The sequence below is a fragment of the Mesoplodon mirus genome (genome assembly GCF_964341445.2).
Source record: "Mesoplodon mirus genome assembly, chromosome: 6".
NCBI lineage: Eukaryota > Metazoa > Chordata > Mammalia > Artiodactyla > Ziphiidae > Mesoplodon > Mesoplodon mirus.
The window spans coordinates 82,197,308-82,211,806 of NC_138982.1; the positions used below are offsets into that span (position 1 = coordinate 82,197,308).

General features: G+C 40.5%; 1 protein-coding gene across 1 annotated transcript in view; it reads left to right on the forward strand.

The window, feature by feature from the left end:
* Nucleotides 1-13,932, forward strand: part of IGSF11 (immunoglobulin superfamily member 11) — a 150,834-nt gene extending 136,902 nt beyond the window's left edge. Inside the window, exons 5-7 of the mRNA XM_082625705.1 lie at nt 8,979-9,101; nt 9,912-10,062; nt 11,688-13,932. Coding sequence (XP_082481831.1) covers nt 8,979-9,101; nt 9,912-10,062; nt 11,688-12,132 — 719 coding nt within the window. The 3' untranslated portion in view covers nt 12,133-13,932. The remainder of the gene's footprint in view (nt 1-8,978; nt 9,102-9,911; nt 10,063-11,687) is intronic.
* The last annotated feature ends 567 nt before the right edge of the window (nt 13,933-14,499 follow it).

Genomic DNA, 14,499 nt, shown 5'->3' on the forward strand with positions numbered 1-14,499 from the left:
TCCTATTTTTATTCCTATAATTGATTTCTAGTTTCATACAATTATGGTTGGAAAATATGTTTGATATAACTTATATCCCTTTTAATTTTGTTGAGACTTGTTTTGTGGCCTAACAGTTGATCTATCCTGGAGAACATTCCATGTGCATTTGAAAAGAATGCATTCTTTTGTTTGGTATGGAATGTCCTATAGATATCTATTAAGTCCATCTGGTCTACTGTGTCATTTAAGGCCACTGTTTTCTTTATTGATATTCTGTCTGGATGATCTATCCATTGATGTAAGTGAGGTGTTAATGTCCCTTACTATTATTGTATTATTGTCAACTTCTTCCTTTATATCTATTAACATTTGCTTTATATATTTTGGTGTTCCTATATTATGTGCATATATGTTAATGAATTCTACATCCTCCTCTTGTATTGATCCCTTTACCATTATATAATGACCTTTTTGTCTTTTTTTATAGACTTTATTTTAAAGTCTACTTTGTCTGATATGAGTGTTGCTACCCCAGCTTTCTTATTGTTTCCATTTGCATGGAATATCTTTTTCCATTCTCCCACTTTTAGTCTATGTGGGTTTTAGCACTGTGAGTCTCTTGTAGGCAGCATATAGATGGGTCTTGTTTGTTTTATCTCATTAGCCACCCTATGTCTTTTGACTGGAGCATTTAGTCCATTGACATTTAAAGTGCTTATTGATAGGTAAGTACTTATTGCCATTTTATTACTTGTTTTCTGGTTGTTTTTGTAGTTCTTCCCTGTTCTTTTCTTCTTCTTTTAGTCTCTTCCCTTGTGGTTTGGTGATTTTCTTTAGTGTTATGTTTGTGTTTCTTTCTCTGTAGTTTTTGTGTACCTATTGTAGGTTTTTGATTTTCTCTTACCGTGGAGTTCATATATGTTGACCTATAATTATATTTGCTTGTTTTAAACTGATAGTCACTTAAGTTTAAGCACATTCTAAAAGTACTACATTTTTATTCCTCTCCCCCACATTTTCTGTTTTTGATGTCATATTTTATATCTTTGTGTCAATCCCTTAACTGTTTATTGTAGTTAAAGTTGACTTTACAATTTTTGTCTCATAACCTTTGTGCTCATTTGCTTAACTGGTTGATTCTGAGCCTTTCCTATATATTTGCTTTCACCAGTGGGATTTTTCCCTTCCTATAATTTCTTATTTCTTGTTGTAGCCTTTTTTACTTAAAGAAGACCCTCTAATGCTTCTTGTAAGGTCAGCTTAGTATTGATGATCTCTCAGTTTTTGCTTGTTTTAGGAGCTTTGTATCTCTCCTTCAATTGTAAATGATAATCTTGCAGGGTAGAGTGTCCTAGGTTGTAGGTTTTCTCCCTTTCAGCACTTTGAATATATCATGCCACTCCCTTCTGGCCTGCAAAGTTTCTGCAGAAAAATCAGCTGATAGCTTTATATTGGTTCCCTTGTATGTGACTCTTGGTTTTTCTCTTGCTGCTTCTAAAATTCTCTCTTTATCTTTAACTTTTGCCATTTTTGTCCTTGGTGTGAGTCTCTTTGGGTTCATCTTGTTTGGGACTCTCTGTGCTTCTTGGACCTGTATATCTGTTTCCTTTTTCATGTTCAGGAAGTTTTCAACCATAATTTCATCAAATACATTTTCTACTTCTTTCTCTCTCTCTGTCTTCTCCTTCTAGGAATCCTATAATGCAAATGTTAGTACACTTATGTTGTCCTCGAGGTCCTTTAAACTATTCTCACTTTTTAAATCTGTTTTTCTTTTTGCTGTTCTGACTGGGTGATTTCCATTATTCTGTCTTTCAGATCACTTGTGCATTCTTCTGTATCACTTTATCTGCTCTTAATTCCCTCTACTGTATTTTTCATTTCACTTACTATATTTTTCTGCTGTGTCTGGTTCTTTTTTATGTTTTCTAGTTCTCTATTAAAGTTCTCACTGTGTTCATATATTCTTTTCTCAAGTTCAGTTGTCATTCTCATTACCATTGCTTTGAACTGTTTATCAGGTAAATTACTTATCTCTGTTTTATTAGGGTTTTGTCAAGGTTTTTTGTTTTTGTTTTTGTTTTTTGCTTGAAACATATTCCTTCCTCTTCTTATTTTGTTTAACTTTCTCTGACTCTGTGAAATTAGGTGAAACAGTTACCTTTCCCAGTCTTGAAGGTGTGTCCTTGTGTGGGAATGTCCCTATGCAGTCTTCATGTGCCCAGTGGCTTTGGTGGGAGAACTGGATCTGAAATGAGCATGGGCTGTGTCTTCACCTGGGGTGTGCTGGCAGCTACCACCTTGATGGGTGGTAGGGATGGAGATGGAGGGCCTAGAGCTGGAGCCAGGTGTGAGTTGGAGCTTCTCCTGTGCTCAGTGGCCATCAGCACCCTATCAGGAGGTGGGATTGGGGACATAGGGGTTGGAGCAGGACCTCTGAGGGAATTGGATTTCTCCCAGGTGTGATGGCATTCTCAACCTTGGTTTGGGGTATGGCCAGGACCTGAGGGTTTGGGGCTGCACTTCTATGCTGCTTTCACTTTTTCTCCAGTGTGTGCACCTGGGTTAGAGGCTAGGTCGGGGCCAGAGGGGTTGGTTCCACACTACTGGGCTGGCTCCCTCCCCAGTATGTGCAGGGACACGTGCTCAGGGGATGGCTGTTTCTGCCCTGGAGCTAGCCTTTCACCCTTCTGAGTGTGTGCACCAAAGCATGCACTGGCCATGGCTGCCTTTGCCCTGGTCAGAGGCAGGGCCGGGGTCAGACCAAGTTCTCTTCTCTCAAAGTGTGTGCACACTTGTTGGCAACAGCAGCCTCCACCTTAGTGGAGAGCAGCTTTGGAACAAGAGGGGCTGGAGCAGGTTGCCATTGCCAGATGGGGGCATGCCAGGGTGGTCCTGGCAGGCTGGCCAGAGCTCCACACAGTTTCCAGTCTGCTGCTTCTGTGCTGAGACTGGCAGCAAGTAGGTCTGTGCATGTACTCTTCAAGAGTGTAGTCTTGGTTTCTTACAGCCCTCCAGTAAGCCACGTTAGTTTTCAGACCACCAAGGGGGCTTGTCTTCCTAGTGCTGGACCCCAGGGCTGGGCTGCCTAATATGTGGTTCAGACCCCTCGCTCCCCAGGGAGCATCCTCGAGCCTGTGATATCCCCTCCTCTTCTGTGTCCCCCTCTAGAGGTGGGGGTCCCAACCAGATCGCTTCTCCTCCCTTACTACCAGACTCTGTGTGGATCTTTCTTTACAGCCTTGGTTGTAGAAGAGCCATCCTGCTGGTCCCCAGGTTGATTTCAGTGAGATTTGTTCTCTATATAGTTGTAGCTTTGATGTATTCATGAGGGAGATGAGCCCAGTCCTCCTACTCCACCATCTTGACCCCACACACACTAAAAATTTTGACATTTTAAAGTGAGAAGAATTATGAATAAAGATTCACGAAGGTTTGACCTTTGATCGTGAATAAAGATTCATGATCTGACATAAAGATTCATGAAGGTTTGACCAGAGAGGAGGTTGGCAAGTTCAGGTCCAGATTGTGGGAGTCATTGTATAGCTTTCAAAGAATTTGGATGCTGTCCTTGAGACTGTGGATATTGACTGGCCTTTTTATAAAGCCAGAGAAGATATCTAGATCTGCATTTTAGAAACAGCCTCAGCAATCAGGATGAGAGATTGGCAGCCAGGTCACAGATAGGAGGCTTTGATAATAGCTCCATCAAGAAATGAAGAAGGCCTGAACTAAGGACCTGCTGATAAGGATGGAGAATGGATAGAGGCAGGGTGGGATTCGAGAAAGATGGAAGCCAGAAATCAACAAGACATGGAGCTTGATGATACACTGGGACTCAGAGAAGAGTCAAAGTTAACTGAGATTTCTGTCTTAAGCTATTGAATGAACAGTAACTATTAACTCAGGGAAGATATACTTAGAGTTTTGCTTGAGGGAAGCAGTGAGGTAGTGGTCCTCTGAGACCTCTAGATGGGGACTGAAATAATGATAATGGTAACAGGTGATGTTTCTTGAGCACTAAGCACCATTCTCCTTTGATAATTAAATCTTAACAATCAACATAGAGACATCTTGATCTGAAAGAATCTACTGATATCAAGTTAAAAGCAAGACTGCTCAGAGTCAGCATTTCTGGGAACCTAGACCGAAATATGTAGGAGAAAAGTAGTCACAAGCTAATCAGTTAGTCTTAATTGTAGCTGTTGCCATGTTGTAAGTGTGTGTTCCTGACCCGCCTGTTGCCAGTGATGAGCCATTATATTTTATACAAATGCCATGAGTGGTATTCCAATAAATAACAGATTTTAGAAGTAAAATAAATCCTTAGCGTAGTATTTTGATGTGATTCTATGCAGTGTTATTAATACCAAGGAGATATAAATCTTGCATTATTCAAATATTGCCCAGTAATGTCCACTGGTGTTTTCTAGTGTTTGAGTATTTGCCGTAGATTACAGTTCTTTGAAAATAATAGCAGAAATGCAAAGAGAAGTAGATGGGAATATTGCTGTAGAATACACTGACATGAAATCAGAAATGGATTTAAAATCTGAATTGACAAAAGTAATACCTATTTCAGTGACAAAATGAAAATCAGGGCAAAAAGGCAGAGTATTTTTACTGTTACATAAAGGAGATGAACTAATATGAAGCAGCGTGTGTCTTCACGTCTGCGTCAGAGGTGCTTAGGATGTTCTCTTAGTGGGGACAGGTTCTCTCTGTCTCCCCTGTCCATCTCCATCCTAATTCAACCAACATCAACACAGAAAGGAAATAAAATTTTCTTTCTATGTCTGGAAAATTTGGCATGAAACAAAGATCAAGACTGTTGGATACATAATGCTGTATAGTGTTTTTAAATTTTCTTTTAGACTGACAGAGTTTAAATATTAAGTATTTGTGATACTATCTTTGAATTTTTAAATAGGTTTTATTTTGGCATTTATTTTGTGTTAATGTTCCCATTTTTACTATTTTTTATCATCAAATATATCTGGTTGAGATAATTTTTTACATATTTTTGAAATATATAGTATGTCATAATATATTGGTTCAAATAACAATAAACCATGTATTCATTATTTTTTTCTACAGAATACTTCTGAAATTTTTATATAAGAAATGACTCACTGTTTATTATTATGATCATGCATTATTATTTTAAAAATGCATAAATCATATGAAATATAGAATAATTTGATTTTGGAAGTCTGATCTCTCAAGCTCAAATCCTGAGTATTAATATTTATTGGGATTTGGAGACATTCAACATTTTCCCAATTTCTTGATTTTTCTTATGAATCAGAAAAAGATATAAATTTCCCAAGCGATGCCAAGAGGGAATTCCAACGTGGAAGCCTTGCCAGGCACTGTGCATTATCTCACTCAGTCCTCACAGTAGCCTGTGATGTAGAAGCATGTTGGCAGTTCCATGTCACACACGAGGAATCAAAAACATAGATGCAGAAGAGGTAGCACATTCCTGACCACCTGGCTAGCAGGTGGTAGAGCAGGTTCCACGCCAGGCTGCCTGAGTCTAGAACACATGCCCTTAGCCAGTGCACTGTCTACTAGGCAGCAGAGAAGTGGTTCTGGAGCTAAGGAGAAAGGATGGAAGTGGAAATGTGCACTTATATTTATTTCTCTCTAAATTCTGTAGGGCTTCTGGTCCAGATACACAGCTTGTGTGGGATACAGTATTGCTGTGAACTGGGGTGTGATGCAATTTGTTGCTTTCCAAACTGCAGATCCACACTGCTGAACTTCCCCTATTCTTTAAAAGAAAGAAGATCTAAAGAATATTTATTCTCTAACTTCATTTCAACAAATGACTCTGCTCCAGAGCAGGCCAAGTGAAGTGACAGATTGAGGAATCAGCCCATTTCGTTTCAGAAAGGGCCCTGTGCCCGTGGCAGGGGGCAGTCAGGTGCTGGCTGCAGAGGTGCGTTGTTGCCTCGACTACCTCAACAGCCCTCTTCTGCTTCTGGTTAGACCTGTCTTACTCATGTGTCTGTCCCATTCTCTGATTATGTTCTGAGTTCACTCCGGCGTGGTGTGTCAGCCTCACTGAGGAGGAAGGAACAGTGACTTCACCTTTTTTTTGAAGTTGTCATTTTATTTTATTTTAGCATCTTTACAGTTTACCTCTTTCTGTGTGCCAGAATGCTGCTTAGATCAGCTGTTAAAAATTTACCAAATTCTCTCTATGGAAGTGTCAACAAAATCACTGGTTTGGTGTGAGCTGATCAAATTTCTAGAATTTCAGGATTTAGGAAAACAACAACACAGTGTGTGAAATTGTGGGGTTAGTTGCCCAGAGATTATGGTTTTCTTGCATGATGACATTTGCTAACATATTGAAGGTGGGGTTAGACAGACGGCTTAGTTTAATACTCACAGCATTGGGACATTGATTGCAAGGTTAGGAAATATCCTACAGATGCATCTCACAGAATATTGTGGTTTTAAATACCTTACAAGAAAGTCAGGTGTGTGTATGGTGGTTATGAGCTTTGGACATGACGGACCTGATTTTTTGTGCTGCTACTTGCGTACTGTGTGATCTTGGACCAATTGCATAGCTTCTCTGAGCTTTTTCATCTTTGAAAAGTAGGGAATATAAAACTTAAGGTTTGTAAGATTAAATGAGACATGTAAAGCTCTTAGTGCAGTGTATGGCGGTACACAATAGACACGCAAGAAGATAGCCCATTTATTTATTTATTGAGCACCTTTCTGTGTGCTGGGTAATTTCTGAGGATGATGATTCAGTGATGAACAAGACAAACAGAGTCCCTTATCTTAATGAGGCAAGTAGGCAAGAAATTATAATAATGGGGTAAGTTCCAGCACTAGGGATTACAGGGTGCTGGGGAGCACATAGGAGGGATGGTTAAGGAGAGCCCGGGAAATCAGATAGAACACAGAGGAGGAGAAAACAATTTCCCTCCAGACAGACCCAATTATCTGAGTGAATTCACTGAAAAACCTCATACATTGGTAGCCATCAGAGTTGTTTGTTTTTAAGGAAAAGGAAATAACACACAAGTGTGAACCAAATAACCACCAAGTATATTGACTTGGGTGTGTACAGTACAATTCAAATGTCCAAGTAAGACATAAGTATAAGTCAGTAAGATATCCATATAGTAAGATATCCATATAGTAAGATATCTATATAGTAAGTAAGATATCCATATAGTATGGGTTCGACCATTTAAATGCTCCCATTAAAAAACAAAAACAAAAGCAAAAAAAAAAAAAAAACAACCCAACCCTCTCTTCCCTGGCCTGTATATTGAAGTTAATTTCAGGGTGTGTTTGGTGAGTCATTTGTTAACACTACCCACTATATTATGTTAGAAGGCAGGGAGATAACCCTGAGGGCGGTTGCTGTCTGGGGGTCTTTCAGAATTTGCTCATCCTCACTAGATGCCCCTCTTAAGCACTCTGTATCCTCTAGTGATGACACTTACCCCACTTATTGTGATTTCTCACCTACTTGTCTCTTTAAGGTACAGGGCTGGGTGTGTCTTGTTCATCATGATATAACCATCCTCAAAAATTATCCAGCACACAGAAAGGTGCTCAATAAATATTTATTTGTTAAATGACTCTGCTTCTGCCTTTGATCTAAATAGAAATGAAGGTTGCCGGAAGAAACTAGGTGACTAAATCTTAGTTTCATGTGAAAGTTGTCAGCACAGGCTAGAGATAGCTCCAGGTGTTGCCCTACGAGTATGTGGACTTTGTGCCAGCAGTGTGCCACCAGGAGGCTTTTCCTGACTTGCTGCTTTTTTTGAGCGGTGAGTGGCTGAGTGGTCTCCTGAGGGAGACCACAGTGCAGCCTGAGCTTAGAGGTAGGACAGCCCTCCGTTCAGCTCCTGTTGCCCAGCTGTGTAATCTTATCACTCATCTAAAGCCTCGGTTTCCTTATCTGTTCAATGGGATTGATGATAACAATACTGCTAAGAATTAGTGTAAAGATTGAGATCATATGTGTAAAAGCTTAGCCAGTGCTTGGCACGTACTAATAACTATTAACTTAGGGTTTTATTATCACTGTAAGTCATTTGCGTTTTGTTTGTAAGGAATAAATCAACTATCCTAATGTTGATAAGTTACTAAAATGTGAACCACTGCAATATTTCTTGGTAATAGCAGTGTGGTCACTTGGGAAATGCATGGCTCAGATCTCCTGCTGTGAGAACGTAATTGACTGACAGCCCCAGTGGCTTCCCGCAGCATCCACCACTGCTTCGCACCCAGGCCATGCTTCGCCTGGGCAGCTCCCAGCCAGTCACTGGGCACAGTGGGGCTGCTAATGCAGGCCCGTTCCTGCAAGGTCTAAGACGCCTTTAACAGGTGACCTCGGCTCAAGGACTCCCCATCAGCCTGGTGGAAACTTCCTTAAGGCTGTGTTGCAGTCTGAGCCTCTCCTTGCTTCCTCCAGGTTCCTCTCCATTTCCCTTACTGCCATTTCCTCCAGTAAACCTCCTGCTTGTCTTGGTGTCCACTTCTTGGAGGAGCTGGACTTACACAAACGGTTCTCATAGTTGTTGGAAGGGAGTAACAGTCTACACCCTTGAGCACAGAGAGGATATGTTTTCCGTCAAGTATGAAGCAGACATTATTATAATGAGTTGAACTTTGTATGTTATTGCATTTCCTCAGAATTAAAATTTGGTGTTTCTGATCATAAATTCTCTAAAATAGGCATTAGCCAACATTTCCTCAGGGAAGGCTGCTCACCTTTAGGACCTCACACTAATCTGCAGATTAAGTTCTAAGACTGCCCTTATTTAGGACAGTCCTCTATAGCTCCGGGTCTTTAACGTATGTTATTATTTTAGTCTTTAACCTTCGTGAACCAAAAAAATCTCTCCAAAAAAAGGTATTGATAGCTCTTCACTGTTTATCTCTTTTTATAGTCTTCTGCTGATTTCTTTGGTTTTCTTACCTAAATCCTCACTTGACTGTTACTTTTGTGACAGACCAGGTCCAGGGAACAGTCACCATCCGGAACATCAGTGCCCTGTCATCAGGTTTGTACCAGTGCGTGGCTTCTAATGCCATTGGGACCAGCACCTGTCTTTTGGATCTCCAGGTTATTTCTCGTAAGTATGTAAAATTCTGATGTCCACTCTGGGTCTGAATGCCAAGATCTTTGTTAAACTAGGGAATGAAAAGTTCTGCTTGTTTAGAGGTTGTTTGAAGATTAAATAGAAATTCTTTTGATTTTAATCATTACTGAAGATATTTAATAGATGTGTTAGTATACTTCTCAGCCTCAGCAATACGACTTCTTCTTTATGATAAAATGTCTTCTCAGGATCATTAGTCAGATCAGTTCTGATTATATAGTGCTATAGACATATTAAAAATTTGTAATGATCTTACGGTCATGGCAAGACCTTCTTGTATTTTTTCCTAATCCCTTATATCTGCTTAAATGTTGGGTGCCCAGGTCATACATAAGCAGTGCAGAAATTTTCTCTTTAATTGAGAATTCTGGGTTGTTTGAATTCCAGTTGCAAAAGGGAATGATCTGGCTGTGATGAGGTAACAGGTTATCCTACTGCTTGCCAGGTTCATTTGGGGCAGGTCAGGCAAGTAGTCAGGTATGGTCTTTTTCCTGCTCTGCCCTGGTTGTGGCTCTCCTACAGCTGTTCGTTTATTGAACGAATTGCTCATTCATTCAATAAATGTTTGTGAGCCTGTTGTGTGTTAGTCCTAGCCACTGGGGATACAGAAAATTAAGTGAGGTTTAACTTTAAATGGATACAATACTGTAGGCAATTTTGTACATTTTAAGAAGATTCTTTGGTAGCCTTTTATGTTTATGAAGTCGTGTGAGCATATTCTATTTCTCTTTCTCTCTCTCTCTCCTTTTTTTTCTTTAAATATACCTTAAATATATTTTGCAGCCCAGCCCAGGAGCATTGGAGTAATAGCTGGAGCCATTGGCACCGGTGCAGTTATTATCATTTTTTGCATTGCACTAATTTTAGGGGCATTCTTTTACTGGAGAAGCAAAAATAAAGAGGAGGAGGAAGAAGAAATTCCTAATGAAATAAGGTTTGTATGTCAGATAATTTATCCTGACATTGGCATAGCCAATGTCTGTATTTCTATTCATTTTGGCAGCTAAGATTTCTTTGCTAATCTTATGACTTTAACCAAGGTAGTTAAAGTGGCCAAATGATAGTTTCTTGTATGTTATATCACTCTTCCTCATGGTACTTACTTCTCAGCTTTATTTACTGGATCATGAAAGGTGAGAGGTGGGTAGGGTAGTCTAGCATGTGCCCAACTAGGAGGACACACGTGAAGAATTCCCCCGTTTCTTCCCATAGCTTCAGGGTGGGTGGGGTTAGGCGGCTGCCATAGTAGAAAAGTGAGTTTAGGACATGTGTTTAATATTGGCATTTATAAATGATGCGAACATAAAGCAAGAAAGAACAGCACCTGTACAGATAGACCAAAGCAGTATGGCTTGGTTGAAAATAGTTCAGTCAAGAATATGAACATCTTAAGGAAACAATGTCAAACGATCTTGAAAGAAAGGTGACTCTTGCCGTATTGTGGAGATATGGGGGTTCAGGCTCAGTCTTAGATGGCATCGCATCAATATCCTTATTGAAAATGCTTTAATGACTCCAGTCTACTTAGCATTACATACACAGCCCTTCAGAATCTGACCCTTCCCTGCTTCCCTGCTTTTATCTCTCACAACTTCCCTGATCACTTTGTGTTCCAGTCTGTTGTCTTCTCTCATGCCTCAGGGCCTTTCCTGTAGCCTCCACCTTGTTCCTGGACCATACTCCTTCCCTTTGCATCCATCACTTCAGTACATTCCTTGATCTGGTTTAAGACTAGTCCAGGCATCACCTCCTCACATAAGTTGACTTAGGCCCTTGTCCAACCTTTAAGACTTGCAGATGTTCCTGCATTGATTGTCACCCTCATTTGACCATAGGCTTCTTGGGTAGAGGAGCTGTCTTTTTCTCACATGAAACGTCTAGTAAAATGCCTGGTACTCAAAAAATGGTAAATGAATTAGTTAACATCTTAAATTAACTTAATGACTTCTCTTAGCCTCTTATAATTCTTAAGGGTTTGGACCCTATGCAGGGACAGATTTCATCCCAGTGTAAGATTAATGAGAAAAACCTCTCATCAGCATACCACAGTGATTTCTCAAACCCCAAAAGACAATAACATCAGGCCAATTCTAATAGTTTTTTGAAGTTCCTACACCCGTAGTTTGGTTTCCTAGCTTTACAACAGCTAGTTCAGTGGATTTCTTCATGGACTATTTTCCTATTTAGAGAAAAAATATATACACACACACACACACACACACACACACATACATACATATACATACACACACACATATATATTTTTCAGTTATATTGGAAGACACAGTTTTTGAGAGATTTGATATTACTTTCTTGGTTACTCTTGGGGACTGAGAAGCTGAGGGAGAATTTTTCCTAAGCATTGTCTTAAAGGGAATGAATGTCAAAGCCGAGGCCACCAGGACTGCCATGTTTGCTTTCATGATAGTGTGGTCTGTCCTGAGGGTTTGAATTTCACAGACATATTCACCTGAACATGAGAAGACAGAGTCCTGGGCAGGTAGGTAGGGTGAACCTCAAGTAAATCCTAACGACAGCTTTATTTTTGTTCGTTTTCAGGGAGGATGATCTTCCACCTAAATGTCCTTCTTCTGCCAAAGCATTTCACACCGAGGTGTCCTCCTCAGAGAGCAACACGTTTACCTCTTCCAATACCTATAACAGCCGCTGCTGGAGCAACAATCCCAAAGTGCACAGAAACACAGAGTCGCTTGACCACTTCAGTGACTTGCGCCAGTCCTTCTCCCTCCACTCGGGCCACGCCAACATACCATCCATCTATGCCAACGGCAGCCATCTGGCCCCAGCCCCACAGAAGACCCTGGTAGTGACAGCCAACAGAGGGTCGTCACCGCAGGCCGTGTCCAGGAGCAACGGCTCAGTCAGCAGGAAGCCCCGGGCTCAGTACACACACTCCTACACCATCAGCCAAGCAAGCCTGGAGCGCATTGGTGCTGTCCCTGTCATGGTTCCAGCCCAGAGTCGGGCTGGCTCCCTGGTCTAGGACACAAGCAGATGGAGTGTGCAGAGAAGAAGCAAAGGGTGCCCCCATTCCAGGGCGGGGCGGGGTGGTGGCGTGTTGGGAAAGACACTTTCCTGACAATGACCCTAGTAAAAAGCACAAAGAAGGAGGCAGGGCTGTGACCTGGCTTCTAAGATTGGTAAAATGAACTGGGATGCTCCGGCATGAAGACTTGTTCCCCCACCCCAGCTGTCCCAGGATTCTGTTCAAAAAGCTGGATCTCACACATGTGCCAAGCCAAGGAAAAAGGTAGAAGAGCAGAATAGCATTTAAAGCCCAAACTGCAGTCCAGATGGGCTTATTTTTTAATTCATGTCTAACGTAATAATTTTTCAAGAGACTAAAGTGCCAGATGGAGTTTAAATAATGAAATTATTTAAAAAGATAGGTGTCTTTAGAAACATACTGAGCAACCCTGTGGTACATCCTGCCTTTCCCTGTCCCCTCTTGATGTAGGGGGGGAAATGGCATAAATGGCGAATACTGGTCCTAGCAGGGCTGGCTCTTGTATCGTAGAATCAAAACTTTTTACACCAACAGTATTCAGTAAGGAATGGGTGAAAACTAGAAACTCCTTGGAGAAGCCCCTTCATATTTATTTATTTATCTCTTCCTGGACCATGAATTTCATATTTGGAATATTGCTATATTGACAGATTATTGCCTGTCTATGTTTTTCTAGGGTCTGTTATAGGCCCATGACAGTTACTGTTCATTATTTCCTGGGAAAATATTTTTTAAATGAAAACTGTTGTTTTTAAAAACAAACACGAGAGAGGCATTGGGCTAGGAAGGAAAAGACCTACTATTAACGCCACGTCCAGTGAGCTTGTTCGTTGAGCCCGGCAGGCGGCAAAACCTAGTTCGAGCGGGCAGCACAGGATCAGGGAGGCGGGTGGAAGGGAATTCCTGTCAGCCTCTCAGAGCAGGGCCGTCCAGGTCTCCCTTGCTGTCACACCAGGTTACTCTTAATGAGGGCAGCACCCCATGCCTTTGTACTGCGGTAGATAACTTTCTCCTTGTTTGACAAGTCGAGGTTACTGGGTTGTTACAGGGAGGGCAGGAGTTGCTTTGTTTTTGTTTTTCTCAAAATGATTATTTTTGCAAAAGAGATAAGACTGAGACAAAAGGGATGTCTTCAGATATGCTCCTGGGAGGCTCTCCCTTGTTCTTGTCACAGCTCAGGGTTGCAACTTTGCCCAGATGCGTTTTACACCACTGTAAAGAGATTCTTTGCGATTAATTACCTGGCCTTGGGAGTTCACCAGGTAATTTGCAGACTCCCCACTCTTATTTGTGCTCTGTAGATCTGGCCGTGCTTGTATCGGTGACTCTCTCGCCTTAATCACACTTTAAGCAACACAAATGATCTCTTCCCAGATTTGTTTCCTAAATTATTTACGAGGCTGACCCCAGGATTGGATAAGAGCATCTTTTCTTTCCCCGATGTAGTCTCTCATTCCCTCTTCCCACTATGCTTTTGCCCTCTTTTCCTGCAAGCACAGTCGTCACAGGAAGTGGCCTTCTGGTTTTCAGGCTTATTTGAATAATGGAAACCAACAGCTGCTGCATACACTATTTTTCCAAGAGGGCTAAGCTCAGAACCTAACCATTGCAATCATTCCAATATTGATGAAGAGCTGAATTTACTTTAGCATTACTTATTTTTTCCGTTTGACGGTTCTTGACTTTGTAAAAATTTAAATAAATGAATGTCTATACTTTTTATAAAGAGGAGTGAAAATGCCATGACAGATAAGATGATACTATCAGATGTTGTTTAGAAAGCATTTATCTTGCATTTCTTTATTCTTTCTAATTATCTAAAATTCAATAAAAGGTTTATTCATATAAAAACAAGTTGTCATTAATTATCATATACTAATGAATATATGATTTTGTACTTAGTGTTCTCTTAATGTTGTAAACATTTTCCATTCTGTAAAATAGTATTTATAATAATTTTAATGAGCATATAGTATTCCAAAAATTACTTAGCTCTACTCTTATCATTAGAAATTTGAGTCCATTTATCACATGTGTGATTGAAGATGTGATGATCCTTTTCATACACTGAGCCACTTTCATATTTCTTTATCTGGAAGTTCATGAAGACAGGATCCATGACTGTCTTTTTCACCCTGTATCTCTGTCACCTAGCACAATGCCTAGTATGGGTATTGAGTAGATAAGTGATGATTTCTGAACTGGAGTTGCCAAGTTTCAGTTCAGAAAGTTATGGTCATGATTGTAGCTCTTGATGTATATTGGGTCATTCCTTTAGCTTTTTATTTGAGATAATTATGTATTTACATGCAGTTTATAAGAAATAATAGAGATTCCCATATA